Source organism: Trematomus bernacchii, unplaced genomic scaffold, assembly GCF_902827165.1.
Source record: "Trematomus bernacchii unplaced genomic scaffold, fTreBer1.1, whole genome shotgun sequence".
Lineage (NCBI taxonomy): Eukaryota > Metazoa > Chordata > Actinopteri > Perciformes > Nototheniidae > Trematomus > Trematomus bernacchii.
In genome coordinates, this window is record NW_022987828.1 from 7,262,384 (window position 1) to 7,277,718 (window position 15,335).

General features: G+C 43.4%; 1 protein-coding gene across 2 annotated transcripts in view; it reads left to right on the top strand.

The window, feature by feature from the left end:
* Positions 1–2,878: 2,878 nt before the first annotated feature.
* Positions 2,879–15,335, top strand: part of slit1a (slit homolog 1a (Drosophila)) — an 85,763-nt gene continuing 73,306 nt past the window's right edge. For both annotated transcript variants that reach the window (XM_034152533.1, XM_034152534.1), the window contains exons 1-2: positions 2,879–3,470; positions 13,615–13,686. In XM_034152533.1, the coding sequence (XP_034008424.1) occupies positions 3,271–3,470; positions 13,615–13,686 (272 nt within the window). In that variant the 5' untranslated portion in view covers positions 2,879–3,270. The remainder of the gene's footprint in view (positions 3,471–13,614; positions 13,687–15,335) is intronic.

A 15,335-nucleotide genomic window follows, 5' to 3' on the forward strand; every position in this document is an offset into this window, starting at 1 on the left:
ATCAACTTTACATTATCTGGTGTGCAACAAAACCCACAAGCACTTATGAGTAGATGTGATTTTGCTAGTGTTTGCAACGAAATGCCTTTCAGAGGGAGCTCATTCTCTCTAGAACTACAGATAGAGCAAGGAAAAACATTTAAGGTTTAAATATTCTTTGTAGATTCCAGCATGATTTTGTATTTTTTTTGTGTCAACAATGGATGGTTGAGGAAACATTCTTTCCTTTTCTCTGAGGCACAGCTCTTCTGAGGGTGAAATAGAAATGACGGGTTTGAACCATGCTGTGGAACTTTCTGGATGCTACATTTGGTTTCTCTTAGTTTTTTCTTTCTCTCTATTAAGCACATTTGGTTTTGTAAATCACACATGTAGGAACTAAAAACGTCATTCTTTTGTTTAGGTACGAGCAGCTGCCAACTCTGTCTTGTTTCTTTGATTTCTAATTTGATTCCAACTGTTGAAAAATAACTTTTTCAACTGGCATCAGCACTACTGTGAACTTTAAAATTGGGAGCCGTTTCACATTAATTGCAGTTATTTCCTCATCAGAGTCAATTGTTGGTGAGCTTGTTTGTTTTTGCAAACTCTTCCAATCCTCCAGATTAATTGCAAATTGCTGCCATGTCCTCCCACGGCTTTGAAAGCAGGAGAAAATTCACGTTGTGTGTTTGCGTGTATTCCAATCACGACTGTGAGAGCGAAGGGACGTTACCGCCACCCCCCATTACCACTAAACACCACTGTGCCCCTTTTAATTAGCCATTCATAGGAGAAAGATCTACATTGCACTGACACTTTTACGGGGACAGATGGAGTATTTTTTCAGACGAGGGTAACTGTGTGTACACGTGCACACACACACACACACACGCACACACACACACACACACACACACACACACACACACACACACACACACACACGCATACACACACACACACACACACACACGCATACACACACACACACACCTCAGCACATGTACTTGTTTCCAGTTGGTCAAGAAACAAAGCAGACAGACACATGTGCACAAATGTGTCTGCTTGCATATTTCAAGTGAAAGAGTTCTTGGGTCTTTGGGACTGTTCTGATGTTTCTGTTGGGAGGGATCCACCCTGCAGCAAAGCCCTCTGCAGAACTACACCAGAGACCTGGTGGCTTAGTTTTAGTTAAGTACCAACTTTTAGTTTAGTTTTAGCTTTTTTATAACAGTTTTTTTAACAAACAAAAACTAAGGAGCCAAAACTGCTAAAAAGTAGTAATTCCTTCTGATTTATAGAAAGAATCATATCGACTCATTTACAAAACCAACACAAATCGCTTTATAAATTCAATATAGGAGCCATGTAGTGTATAATGATTTGTTTATCTGTGAATCTCTACATGAGTGCATAATGAATCATTCTGGATTAATGCTGAATCTGTACTAAAGGACACCAAACCAATAATGCATCATTGACACTTTTGTTGCCTGTGCAATCCCTTACAAGAAGGGATGTAAAAGTAACTAATGTTTATGGATAAATAGAAAGTGGTCTAAGTATTTTGTATTGATTTTGTGCCGTTTAGCAGTTGATCCTGCGTTAATCTAGCAGCCTCAATACGTAGGTGATGAGTATGCAGATACCCAAATATCCAGGATCTAATCAATCTAATCATCAACAAGACATGTTGTTGCTCTTTTCTTGATCACTTTTCTCAATTTCCTGCACTTTATTTTATGGTGTCACCATTTGTTTTATTGTGTGGATAACTGTGAACAATGCTCTCTGGATTCAACCCACTAAAACCAGAGGGCCATTTCCTACCAATTTCCTCACAGTGATTTGCAATTCAAGCAACTACAAATCAATATGGATTTGGAACAAGTTTTGTGAAAGCTACAATTACACTGTCAACAGTGGCTGGACTCTAAAATATAGTGTTTTAACTAGATGTCCAACTTTTGAAAATAATATTTATATGCTTATCATTTAGTTTCCCCTCCTCAACACAGTCCAGTTTATGTCTGTATGCTTTGAGTCCAGTGAAATGCATGATCCTGGAATTAAGAGGGGGATGTTTAGCCAGTTACTGCCATAAATCCAAATGGCAGAGTGGTTTGGTTATGAGAGTAGCTGCTTGTCTTTTAATGTATTAGGAAATAATTTCTGTTGCTGTTCATGCTTAACATAAAGTGTTGGCTTTTTATGACTGTGGTCTGCCTTCCAACAGATCATTAATATCTGTGTCTGAGTGCGTTTACTTTTCATACCAGGTCCTTCCTGCAGCTTCTGTGTGTGTGGGGCCACTCGATCTCAACGTTAGACCCACATTTACGGATTGTTTAGTCCGTATGTTTGCCTCCAAGGACGGAGGTGTTGATTTCCTCTTTTTCCCAGTGGATTCTCTTTCGCTACATGTATGCATTCAGACACACACACGCACAAACACACACACACACACACACTGACACAGCCCAGTCTCCCCACAGAATCTCCCTTCGGGCAGGGGTTATGCAGTGTCATGCAGGTTAGGTCTCTCTCTAGGGGTTTGCCTGGAGGCCAACCTGAGAGAAAAGGATTGGAGTGAGTAAAAATACAAATACTTGAAGTAGATCTGTAATGTGAATAGAATCAAGGGAAAGAAAGGGATCTGGAGAATGAGAGTGAGTTCAGGCAGGGTTCTGGGGTGTGGGGGGGCTGTTGTGTGAGGAGGGAGAGAAATGGGGGTGGAGAGGAGGGGTAGGGGTGGAGTCGGGGGGCTCTGCTATTTGTAGATCCTTGTGATGGATGACTGGTGTGTGTGTGTGTGTGTGAGTGTGTGTAAGAGAGAGAGAGAGAGAGAGAGAGACTGGGTTTTTTTTCTCTTTCTCTATTCCCTCTCTCTTCAGGCGAGCAGAGCAGAGCGGGACTGAGTGAGAGGAGGACAGAGACGCAGACGTGTGCAGACCAGAGCACAGCAACTCCACAGAGACAAGAGAGGAGAAGAGTTTGCAAGGAGAAAACAAGAGAAAGAAAAAAACAAGCTTTTTTTAACATCAGCAAACTGTGGTGGATATCATACCTACATCAAAAGAAATATAGAAGAACAAAAAGGAATTTGCTTCACAGCTTAGAGGAACATATTAGCATTTCTTTTAGTTTTGTCTTCTATTTATACACATATTTCATTATTTTAGAGGACTTGCAAGGTGTAGCAGGACTCTTTTCTTTCCTCCAGAGAAAAGGTGGACAGAGAGAAGTAAGGGTTTTGTTGAAGCAGAGCTGTCTGCAGTGGAGGTGAATATGCCCGTCAGAGGTAGCTGCTTTGGGGCAGGCATGGGACGGCTTGCCCTCTGGATGTGGGTGGGGATGCTCTGCGCTCTGCTCGTGGGCCACAGCAGCGCCTGCCCAGCCCTGTGTACCTGCAGCGGCACCACAGTGGACTGCCATGGACTGGGTCTCAAAACCATGCCAAGGAATATCCCCCGCACCAGTGAGAGACTGTGAGTACCATCTGTGCTCCTTGTGTGTGTGTTTGTATGTGTGTGTGTGTGTGTGTGTGTGTGTGTGTGTGTGTGTGTGTGTGTGTGTGTGTGTGTGTGTGTGTGTGTGTGTGTGTGTGTGTGTGTGTGTGTGTGTGTGTACATGTCCATGTGTGAAAGAGAAACTCCCATACTGTGTCCCTCTGTCTTCTTTAGTCACTGTTTTCTCTTCTGTTCCCTTTATCGTAGCAGTGCCCATGACTTTGCTTCGACTCAAACAGAACAATAGCTGTGTGTGTGTGTGTGTGCGTGTGTGTCAGTCACTCACTAACTGGCATTCCAGTCAGGTATAAATAGGCATGAGGGACTGGAAAGAGCAGGAGCAGATGTGTGCCTTTAACATGTGTCCATAATGTACTTACCTGCTTGTTTATTCTTACTGCATGTATTCATATTTTAAGTTGTGAAAGAAAATTAATCAAGTCACATTTTTTGCCTTTTTTTTATTTGGAATACATTTAGAAAGAGTTTTACGTAAAGTTTTTGAAACAGAACTGGGTTCAGCAGGTAGCTTGAATTCTCTTCTGTTCGGGGACTTGTTCCCCCCCCCCCCTCATATCAAGTGTCCTGTCTGTGCAGCACTGTGCCTCTTTTTATCTTTCCCCCCCCCCCCCCTCTCCCCCGTTTTCACTTTCCTCCACTCATGGGCCAAAGACTCCTCTCTCGCCCCCTTCTCATGCCCCCGAACACTCACTCCACAAATTGTTAAATCATGTAGAAAATTAAGCAAATCTGCTACTTAAGTGAGCCTTGCAAGAGGATCACGTAGCTGTCTTGTAACACGGAGGGAGGATGGGAGGTGAGGCAGACGCCGGCTTGCCGAGTGGAGTTTCTCTGTCTTTTCTGACATTCCTCTGAAATATTCATCAGTAAATCAGAAGTGAGGAGTGCAAGGGAAAATAGATTGTTCTATTTCAGCTTTTAGAATATCAGTCCTGAATAAAACATGCAGTGGGAACGAAGGAGAGAAAGCCTGTGTCAGAGGCAGTGTTGGCATTGTGGGAGCTAGCTGCATATTTTATGCTTTTCATATTTAATTTCTAAGAACACCTTTTTTTTTTATGTTGCAAGGCGGTCTGCATGCTTCCGGGTTGCTTATGGGCACATGCTCGTTCAACATTTAAGCAGAGAGGAAACATGGTCATTTTGTGGTTTCCTTTTACATGAATGGCCATTCACACTGGAAATATACCCTGCCCCTCCACTCAAGAGTATTTCTGTGTTAAAAGTTGTTTGTGCATTCATAGGTCATGTACAGCCGGGGTTTTTATCGTTGTAACATCTCTGTATGTTTTCATACACGTCTAGCACACTTAGGATGCTGCATCTTTAACATGCTGTGTATAAAGGTCAATGGTAATTTATTCCTAGGTCGTTGCCTTTTTTGGGGGGGAGTGTGTGTTAACTGCATGTATTAGCCGTGTGTGTAGGTCATGTAGATAGCCAGTCTCCACGGAAAAGCACTATTTAACAATAAAGTACTTTTCGGCAGGCCATTACATGGGGTGATTCATCATGGTGATTGTGCAAGTCCACGCTGCCCACCCTGCCTCACATGACGGTCCCATGTGCAAAGCTAGATTTATGTGTATGCATTTTTAAAATGTGTGTCTATGTGAATGATATTGTGCAACCGCTACTGGGGTCATAAACTAAGATCGAATGAGTTGGTCAAGTTTTATGGAATTGTGCCAGAAGTTAGGTCACTGGTCTTGAGGACAACATATCAACTACAGAGAGAGACACACTTTTAGATTACAAAAATATCAAATGGATGATGTTGAAAAATGTCCTTGCCTGTGGAAGAAGGTGCTGTAATGTTGGGAGGGAACGCAGATGCAGAGAAAGCTAACAAAAAGAAGAGGCGCTTCACTTTGTCACTCTGATTTCCTGTGTGTTTATGGATATCTGTGTGAATGCATATGTGTGTGTTTACCCTAACGTATACAGGGTGATGCCTTTGGGAGATAGAGTGTGTGTGTTAAAAGAGGGGGTTGGTTTTCGGGAGAAAGTGTGTTTGTGGGGCGGGTGTGTGTACAAAGGGTGTTGAGACAGACAGCAGAATCCCATTTGCACTTGTCAGTGTGGGTTTGGATCAGGTCTGACCCCTGCGCTCCTCAGACCGAAGCCTGTAATGAGACTGAGCTCCACGCATTAAAATCACACCCTGCCTCGTACGGGCCACCGGCCTCTCCTTCCCCCCTGCTCCCCCTCTGCATCCATCCTCTCTCCTTCCTTGTATCTCTTCTACCTTTGTTTTATACCTCTGCTGTGACAAATTAGCACACGGTAATTACTTTGACATCAGGTTATGCTTAGAGAATACCAACATCTGTAAGGCTGCGTAAAGTGACTTATTACAGGCAATAGGGCTGTCAGTTAAGCTTTTAGGTGCAGGTATTGAACAAACCTGCAGCCCTCTCGTTCTCTCTCTCTCTGCTTTATCTCCATAACAGACCAGCTGTTTAGATTAAGTGTGTGTCTCATCTGTGAATTAGTTGATTTGCAGAAGCGGAGGAGCTGTGTGCGTACCTTCCTCTAATTGCAAAAAGCCAGTGTATTGATGTGTTTTCTGTGCCAGAACATACCCTGTGCTGAGATTTAGGGGCACGTTGGAGCTCCTCCAGAAAGAGGGAGGAGGAGGCTGCACACCATATGTGTGTGTGTTTGTGTTTCTGCTTTCATGCATGCCTATATAAATCTGATGTTCACTTGTGTTTGTTCATGAACTTAAGCATGTGCCTCCATATGTGACCATGTGTGCAGTGAATAAGTAATGTTAGATGAAAACACATGAGGTTTGATGGCGGTGAAGATGAGGGGCTCCCTTGCTTCGATAACCATGTTTATGTATTTGGGGGGTTGAAGGTGGGAGGTGTGTGTTCGTGTGCCAGGGAATGCCTGCGGTGTTTTTGGCACCCGCACAGAGCTGGTACCTCTGACAGCTTACCAGCCACCTGATCCATAATTTACCCCGACAAGACTGAACACAGCCCTGCCCACTACCTGCCAACTCGGGCTTTGGGACTAAAGGGGAAAGAGCAAGATGTAAAAAGACAAAGAAATGGGGTGAGGGGTGGAGCTGTGGGGGTCGAGAGCAGGATGAGAAGATCCTTCAATGCGAGACTGGCACATTATCTGAGGTAGTCATGGAGGGATTACGGCACAGAGGACTGAAGAAACGTGTAAATCAACCACAAAGCTTATGAATGAATAAACAAGATTGCAATTTATGACAAAGGGCAAAAAGGTCTAGCCTTGAGGCAGATTGATTTTCATTCAGGTCTTTTTTAAAGTCTTAATACATCCATCCTTATAGCCGGTAATCCCGTGAGGAGTGATAATGCCTGGAATGAAGATCATTCAGGGAATGTTTATGCTCAGTGGAGGATTGTGAAATTACAGGACTGGGACATAGTCAAGTTGATTTACGCTCTGCACTACACAGCTGTGGCCTTTTTTCTCTTGTGCTGAATACTATGGTGGACACGATCGCTATAGCCGTCTTTCAAATTCAGTTCTCTGTGTTTTTCAGTCTGTCAAAGTGAGTGGTAACATAGGCATCGTAGGCCAAAGTATAATTTATTTTGTGGCACATTGTGCTGTTTTTATTTTTTAAATTGCTCCAAGCATTTATTGAACTTTTTACACTTTACATACATGTACCATGTTGCTTGTCTAAGCAGCGTGATGACAGACTGCTGAGCATCAAAGCAGCTGCTGTGTGTCTAAACTCACCCAACACCCTGATGAACGCAGCTACTTTATGGAAGTGTGTTATTGCACTCATGAGAAGAAATTACCCCATCAATGCGTGTCAAAGAATGCCTTCCATGCACTGTCTTAGAAGCTTATATGATACGTGTGAGCATGTGCATGTGTGAGAGTACATGCGTGATTGCCTTACACGCCTATTTAAGTAGTGGCTGTATCTCAGCAGACCATGAAAATCGAATTTGGTGAATCCACCTACAGTAGATCACCTTTCATCTCTCAGAAGTCCATCTTTCCTTTTAACCCTCCTGGCTAGTCAGTAAGAGGCTGGCAATTGAAGAGTGAAAGTTGTGCGTGTGTGTGTGTGTGTGTGTGTGTGTGTGGTAGATATGCCTTCATAATCCACATTTCACGCCAGTCAAGTTGCTTTTGATGTGATGCAAGTTCGAGAGGAAATGATGGGCAGCGATCCAGATTCATGGGCTGCTTGAGATCAGCATCGGTCTACATACTTATCTTATTGATGCTCTTTTCAGTACTACATGTTTCAATGAAAATGTTAATCCTCAATAAGTAAATGTATCATTTAATTTAAGGTATATGAATAGCTTTAAGCTCCAGCAAAACCCCAAGATCTTAAAATCCAATATTTTTGTCTGACCAACAACGCTTGCATATTTGCAGCTGAAACCAGAGAAAGTTTGGCATTTGTACTATACATATGACCCAAAGAACATTTGATTGTCCAAGAAGTTGCAGATACCCTTTTGATCAACTTATCACTTCATTGACATATCATTCCGGCTTTGGCCGTAAGGTTATCTAGCAGATAAGTTAATCTTTGTAAAGACCTGGAGGAATGCAGATATCAGCAGGCTGAGTGGGGGGAGAGGGCTCTACAAAGAACAACTCTTTATTCTCAGGGATCAACAGACACATGCAGCATCCATCAAGTTACCAGTCCTCAGCGAACATCTGTCAGGCAAACGTCTTCTCAGTCTTCTGTGTGGAGTAACTGAAACATAATAGATGTGGCAGAGCAGATGTCTTGTCCACATGGTACACTTTACAGTCAAAGCTCACAGTCATACAGCTTACATGCCTTCATGCAGGACTCAAAGCCACAACAAAACCTCAGCGTCTGTCACTGAACACACTACAAATACAGTACAAACCATGAAAGACCCTTCAGTCTGCCTCTACAGCGCTGTGTGTGTTCTTTTTTTCAGAAACATATTGGACCAGATGTTTTATTGATTCACTTAGGCCTGAGAGAGTGTCGTATGTATCTATGTTTGATCAGAAAGTGGCTGTGTGCTACTTTCCTCCCTTTTCATTTCTATGGCTCTTTTTTTACAATCTTCCACTCTCTTTTGCTATCAGTCTAGTTTCTGCCGACAGCAGCATCTGCTTCATGAAAACATTCAGAATCTCATTTTCAAGGTTGCTGTAGTGTTAGGCCAGATAAAAAACAGCAAAAGAAAGAGGCTTGGGTTTTAGTCCTTGACTTTTACCTGTAGCCGTTCATAACATGATGAAGGCTCTTCAAAATGCAGGGGACCCTGCACCGGTCAAGGCTCCGAGAAGTGGTTTATTGAGTTTGTCTGTGTCTGTGTGCAATGTGTGTGTAGGATCTGCTTGGTGTTTACCTTTCTTATCAGAAAACCTGCTCTTGAGGCCTGACTGAGCAGAATCAAAACGGTAAATAACCCTTGAGGAGCCCAGGAGCTGGGGAAAACACTCTTAGACGTCTTTGCACACACACACATGCACACTTATGCTTGCTGACGCACACACTAGCTAAAAATGTACAGTGGAGGGACTTAACTGACTGTCTGAAAGCCACATTTCAATGTAGAGGGAATGTGGCGTTCAAGTTGAACAGAAATCTAACCTCTTAGTGCGGACAGAATTGTTCCAGTTGCATTAAAGGGTGTTATTTTGGTGGTGGTGGTGGTCGGCTTTCTCTATCTCTCTTTCTTTCACTTCCTCAGTATCTTGTGTATGAGGTTGTTGTAAACCCAGATGGTACTGCCTGGTGCTGTAGCTTGTTGGTTCACCTAGTATGTAGGTCACTTTCACTTCATAGTCTACCAGGCCTCGTTGCTACACTGACGTTTCCCCGACAGCCCGTCAGCTCCTCACTGCCACGCGCAACACTCCACCACACTGCTCCACTCCGTCGCTTTCAGGCAGCTAACAACATTGTCACAGCAGCTCTGTCTTCTATCTGTCTCTCAGTGCCTCTTTCTCCCCCCCCCCCCCCCCCCCCCCCCCTTACTTTCCTCCTGCGTGCTTCACGGCTGTCACGTCCATATGTCGCAGAGTTCGGAGAAATACATTCTTTACTCTTCCGCAGCTTCTCAACCTGCTCAGTTCATTCATTAGGGACAGCGCTTGCTGGTCCGGTCAAATAGCATCATCACTGTGTGACTGTAGTTAATGAGCATCTACGCTCGGTCTGTACATGACCTCAGGCTTCTGATCATCAGATTCTTTCCACAGCGAGGAGTTTGGAAAGCTCTGTGCCACCGATCCTCTATCAGCTGGCTTCTGTCTTCCCTGCCAGGCTAAAGCTGTTCAGGACAAATGGTCCTGTGGTGCTAACATCAGCGATTCAGAATGACTGCACTGCTCAAATATAAGCATCTTGATTAGTCAGTGTAAAGTGGGAAAGATGTGTTCGATTCCCCATCAAAATCCTTACTTGTATGCATTGTAAATCTATCAGTCTGAATGAACTTTGACCTTATACATAGCAACACTCGCCAAGTTTGACCTTTTAGATAATGGATTATCAAGTAGCTACTCGAGTTTGTTCTTGCTAGTTTAACTGTAAGTGAGTGTGTGTGAGTGTTAGGACAGCAAATTAAGTGTTTGATAAAACAAGTACTATTTTCAACTTGTAAAAGGCTGTTGTAAGCTTGCTAAGGATGTTTGCTAACCTGGCTCCTTTTGTCACAGTCTGTGAGAAGTACGTTTTTTATTGTGAATTATTTTATGCCTGCAAGCATAGGATTATTGAACTGAAGTTTGTACTTAAGTCTTTCCCCTGTATTGAGAAGTAAAGAGAAGAGAAGAGTTTCAGCATAATATTTTTAATGATCCAAATCCACAGTGTGGCAGCAATTTAAAAGAGCACTTAAAATGGACAGATTAAAAGATGTGTGAGACCTTAGAGTGGTCTTCCATATTTTTCTGACAGCTCACATCGCCTTGTTTGCTAACCTGTAATATTCCACATTTCAGCTCTCCATAAATAGATTATCATGGTGGAAAGCTGTTCGGCCAACAGTAGTTTCTCTTGTGGTCATTATTTTCTTTTGCTCTCACCAGCTCCCAACAGAGCAACATTGCCTTTCCCACGGGTACTGTTTGTGTACATGCGAGTAGGAGTGCTTGTGTTCACTCCTTGATACCGTATGTGTATATGGTCTTTGTGTATGTGTGTAAGAAACATTGCACATGTGGATTTTTGTACATTATTGGTGAGACTACATCTGTACGAGGGCCTTAGTGAGCCAGTCTGTTTGCTTATTCTCCCTCTCGTCTTGGGTTTTTATTTCATGAAATGTTGCTCAATACAAACCAGGTCCCCCTCAGCCCTGAGACCCCAGCAGCTGCTAGAAATAAACATAATGAGTTTTTCAGCATTGTAGCAGCGCCCTGAGCCCCTTTGAATTATAGAGATGTGGAGTGTTGGAGTATAGCTGCCGCGTGTCAACCCGAGGGAAGGTGCACCAGGAAGTACTCCCAGGCATCAATCAGCTCGGAAGATGAAGAGGGATTAGATAGTGATGTCATAAATCCACTAGCTCTCCAGGAAGTGTGTCAGCATAGGGAATCCTTGCAGAGTTTCCAGAGGATGGGATGGATTTGACTGAAGCAGTTGAAGGGTGCAAATCCCTTGCTGTATTAACTGGGTATGATAGTACTGTAATGGGAAAACCAAACTAAGTTGGTATAACAAAACATCTGTCAATGAAAGGACTGAACGTGCCTTTGCTGCTGTGCCAAAAGTCATTGCTTAGCCTCCTTTGATTGTAAAACAAAGAAAGTAGCCGTGACTTATTAAACAGCAGATTTAGCTTTGAGGCATTGACATCATATATTACTTTGGCATATAGTGCCCTTATTTAGACATGGACTCTACACAAAGACAAGCACCGTTTACCCCAAACTCCAGACTTTTTGCACACATAGAGTAATTTCTCTTTCTGTATTTAAGTTGTGGCTTCACCTAGATTTATCTTGATCCATGGAAAACTTCAGTTTCAGTGTGTGCGTGCTCATGCAGAAATGACTTCCCGGTTGTTGTGAATCCAAGTTACTTTACATCAAGGACCATTGTCACAAACAAGGGAGTACATTGGAATATTTCTCCAGAGACAGAATACTTCCATGGCACCAAATATCAACAGATTGGTCCACTTTATTTGGACAACACATGCTTTTTACAGAGCAGTATAAGAGTAACTTTAGAAGGTAATGCCAACATACAGAACTCATCAATCCAAGGGGCAATTTTCAAGACCTGATTATCACCTGCACAAGGAGTTGAAAACATTGCATGGTTTCGGTTGCAAAATGCCAATGGAAAAGGTCAGAATATGTCATAAACAGTGTGAATCCTGACTAGCTAAAACCTCATAAGCTGCTGGTGGCATTTGAGCACTGCCTAAATGTCATGGCATTGTTGAACAGGTGCATGGCAAATGTGTTTTTTAAAACGAATATTTTCAACGGGAAAATACGTTTCCAGGAATAATACATGTAGGTCAGTTACTAGATCTCAGCTAACAAAACACTTTAAGATGTTGCTGCATAAGAGATTAGATTAATCAACCCTGGAGTACATGCAGAAACTATTGCAGGTCTCCTATTACAGGATAAAGCAAAACCTCATTGCTGGAAGAGGAAAAAGTGGGGTTTCACTTTTTCAAGAGCGATACATTTTTCCACATATTCCCCCTGCCACCCCGCACTCTAACCATCTTACTCCGATTTCCCCTCTTCTATCTTTCTCCTTTTTACTGTCCTCCGGGTGTCTTCAGCAATGACCACCCTGAAGATAAGACATTGGGAATCCAGAAGTATGTGCGTGGGTGTACAGTATGATGTGTGTGTGCCTATCTGCGTAAGCACCTGTAATGAGCACCACATGTGTGTGTATCGGAGCCCGGGCTAATGAAGCCCAGTCCATTATTTATTTCCCGTGGCCCTGTCGCTTGGCCTGTCGATGCACCTGTGTACACACACACACTCATGCATGCATGCACGCACGCACACACACAGACACACACACCCACACACCCACACGCTCACCATCTGTCTATAATGACCGCTCTCTTTCGTACTGCATTGCGCTACAGTCCCTGGAGTGGTCATTAGACCAGAGAAGGAGAGAGTGACTCAGGGAGAGAGACCGGTGCTTTCGGCGTTGATTTGGATCCAGTTTTTCGGTTTTGGGTTGGGGGGTTGGGGGGTTGGGGAGTCAGGTTAGGGTGGACTTAGAATCCTGTGGACAGAGCAGTAGCACAACGAAATCTTTGCGTGCTTTGCTTGCTCTCTTTTCCCTGTTATGAGAAAACAATCTGCGACTGAGTTGTTATATGGCACGGCAGGACAATACAAACCTCTCCTATATCAGCAGAGGGGTCTGAACCAGTGAGGGGGCAACAGTCGAGTTCAGCATGCTACAATTAAAGTCGTACACAACACTTGATGGCTAACTTGTAAGAACCCAACAGTAAATTCGAAACCTCTCCTTTTTGACTTTTTTGTCCCTCCCTTCCTTTGCAGCGATGGCCAGCTCTCAGCAGGGAGGCTGCTTCCATTATATCCCCAGCACTTAGCTTTCTGGCCTTGTGGCCCTACCCAAATCCCCTCCGCTGGCTCCTGCTAATCCTCACCAATAGTAGAAGGACAGAGAGAGAGGGGGTTAGTGGGTGATGGGGGGAGAGGGCTGGAATAGAAAGACAAACAGGCAGCTCAAATGTGGCTTCCATTTTAATAGAACTTCTTAAAAGCTCCCAGTAGAGTAAGAGCTGAGCTTGAACTTCCCTCAAACACGACCTTTCTGATTCCACCCGTCATTATATGTTACATTTCACATCTAGAGCCATTTGCATTTCATTTAAGACATTTTCAGTATGCTATAGCAAACAACTTGGAGCACAGTGTGTGTGTGTGTGTGTGTGTGTGTGTGTGTGTGTGTGTGTTGTGTGCCTGAAGTGTTTGGTTATGTGTGTTGCTAAGATCCAAATAACATTTTGATTCAGGTATCAGTAGACATAGATGCATCCGTGCCACTGAAGTCCTCAGACTGAACAGGTTCGGAGGGAAAATGAAAATGAAATATTCATATATGTTTGCATGTCTGTCTTTTCAGGGAGCTGAATGGGAATAACCTCACACGCATCACCAAGAGTGACTTCGCTGGACTCAAGTACATCCGAGTTCTGTAAGTACTTGCCTTCATGTTTGTATGTGTATCTGTGGTGCATGTCCATGTATGAGTTTATCTATTCATGCATACCTGAGCTGTATCTAACCTTGCAGCTCACACATTGTACAGACTTGCTGCTCAAATTAGCATAAACCCAGTGAAGTGGAGATGCTTCTGTCGAGAGTCCTACTCCAGAGTACATTAAGCTACTGAATGACTGCAGCCAGCGGAGTAATGGACTTCTGTCACACTGTATTCTGTATGTTGTAGTGGCACTTATTGTCCCTTAGACGCACATTCGCTCACTTGCCCTCTGTTCCCACACATCAACATGTAATGTGTACACAAGCGCCAGTCCTAAATAGGCTCTCCACACAGTTAACACATTCAGGTAAAGTCATTGACTCCCTCTGTGTTGAAATGAAACAGCACTTGTGACTTTAGGTATTAAAGTAGTTGTAAAAGTGACTATATATGTGCATAGGAGCACACACATACTTGTGAGTAGGGCCTAAGTGTTTAAAAACACTGCCAGAGAGGAAGCTTTGGAGACCTGAACATGTTTTAAATGTATCACAAGCTGCACATAATTCCTACAACACAGCAAAGCCAGACTGTTTTCACTCCTTATCATTAGTTGGCCTTTCTGTTCCAACTGTTCTTGTCACTTAAGGCCTTCCTATGCATGTCCCCTTTCCTGCACCACCTTCTACCTCCATGTGGAGATGAAATGCCTTCATGTCTGCACCTTGTCACGAGCAAGAAAAAAAGGAAACAACACCTTTCAGGGGTACTAAAGACAGCCCTTTTTAGCTGTAAAGCCTATAACTCCCTCCAGGCCACATGCTCACTTTCTGAAATGTCATCCAACTATATACAGGATGTATGATTACATGGTTAGGTGGTGGTGCATGGCATGTCTGTGAGAAAACACATTTCTGTCTCCGTGTACCGGGGCGTGACCTCCACTGGGCAACAGCATAAAGACTAACAGAGGGTTAACCCCTGACCCCTTAGCAACCCTCAGAAGGAGCCGGAAAGGAACAGAAGTTTATCTTTACAGTCAGCTGCCATCTATCCTGTCAGTCTAAAATCAACACAGTTGATTTACCGCCATTCGTCTGGCACTTCTCGTCTACTTCATGAATGTGTGTTTGGAACAATAGAGGAACAATTGGGCGGAAGAGTGCGATAAAAAAAAAAGAAGTTTATCTCAAATCAAAAGTAGTGATCCATTTTTTTCCTTCCATCTAAATTCATGAGAAAGAGATCGGAGGTGAATTGCACTTTTCTCTATGTTTATGGAGTCCGAGCAGTGATTAGCATTTATATTCGATGGGGAGGAAGCCCAGACTGCTGAGTTGCAGCGCGGCGTCACAGGAGACATGAGAGGTTGCCTTCAACACAGAACAGTTGTATACGTAATGAAGGAAAGCTCTTGTTGCTTCTAAAGCTGCTGGACGCTTTTCTCTCCTTCCTGGCCTTGTGTTATTGTAACACTTCCAAAACCATCCAAACCTTTTTTTTTCGGGTGCATTAGCTTTGGCAATGTAGGTGAGGAAAGGATGTGTTCCTGCTTGTGTGTGTGTACAGTAAGTTTGTTTGTTTGTGTGTGACTAATCGCTTTGATGTACTGCCTGCGACTTTGATACTCTCCAACAGGC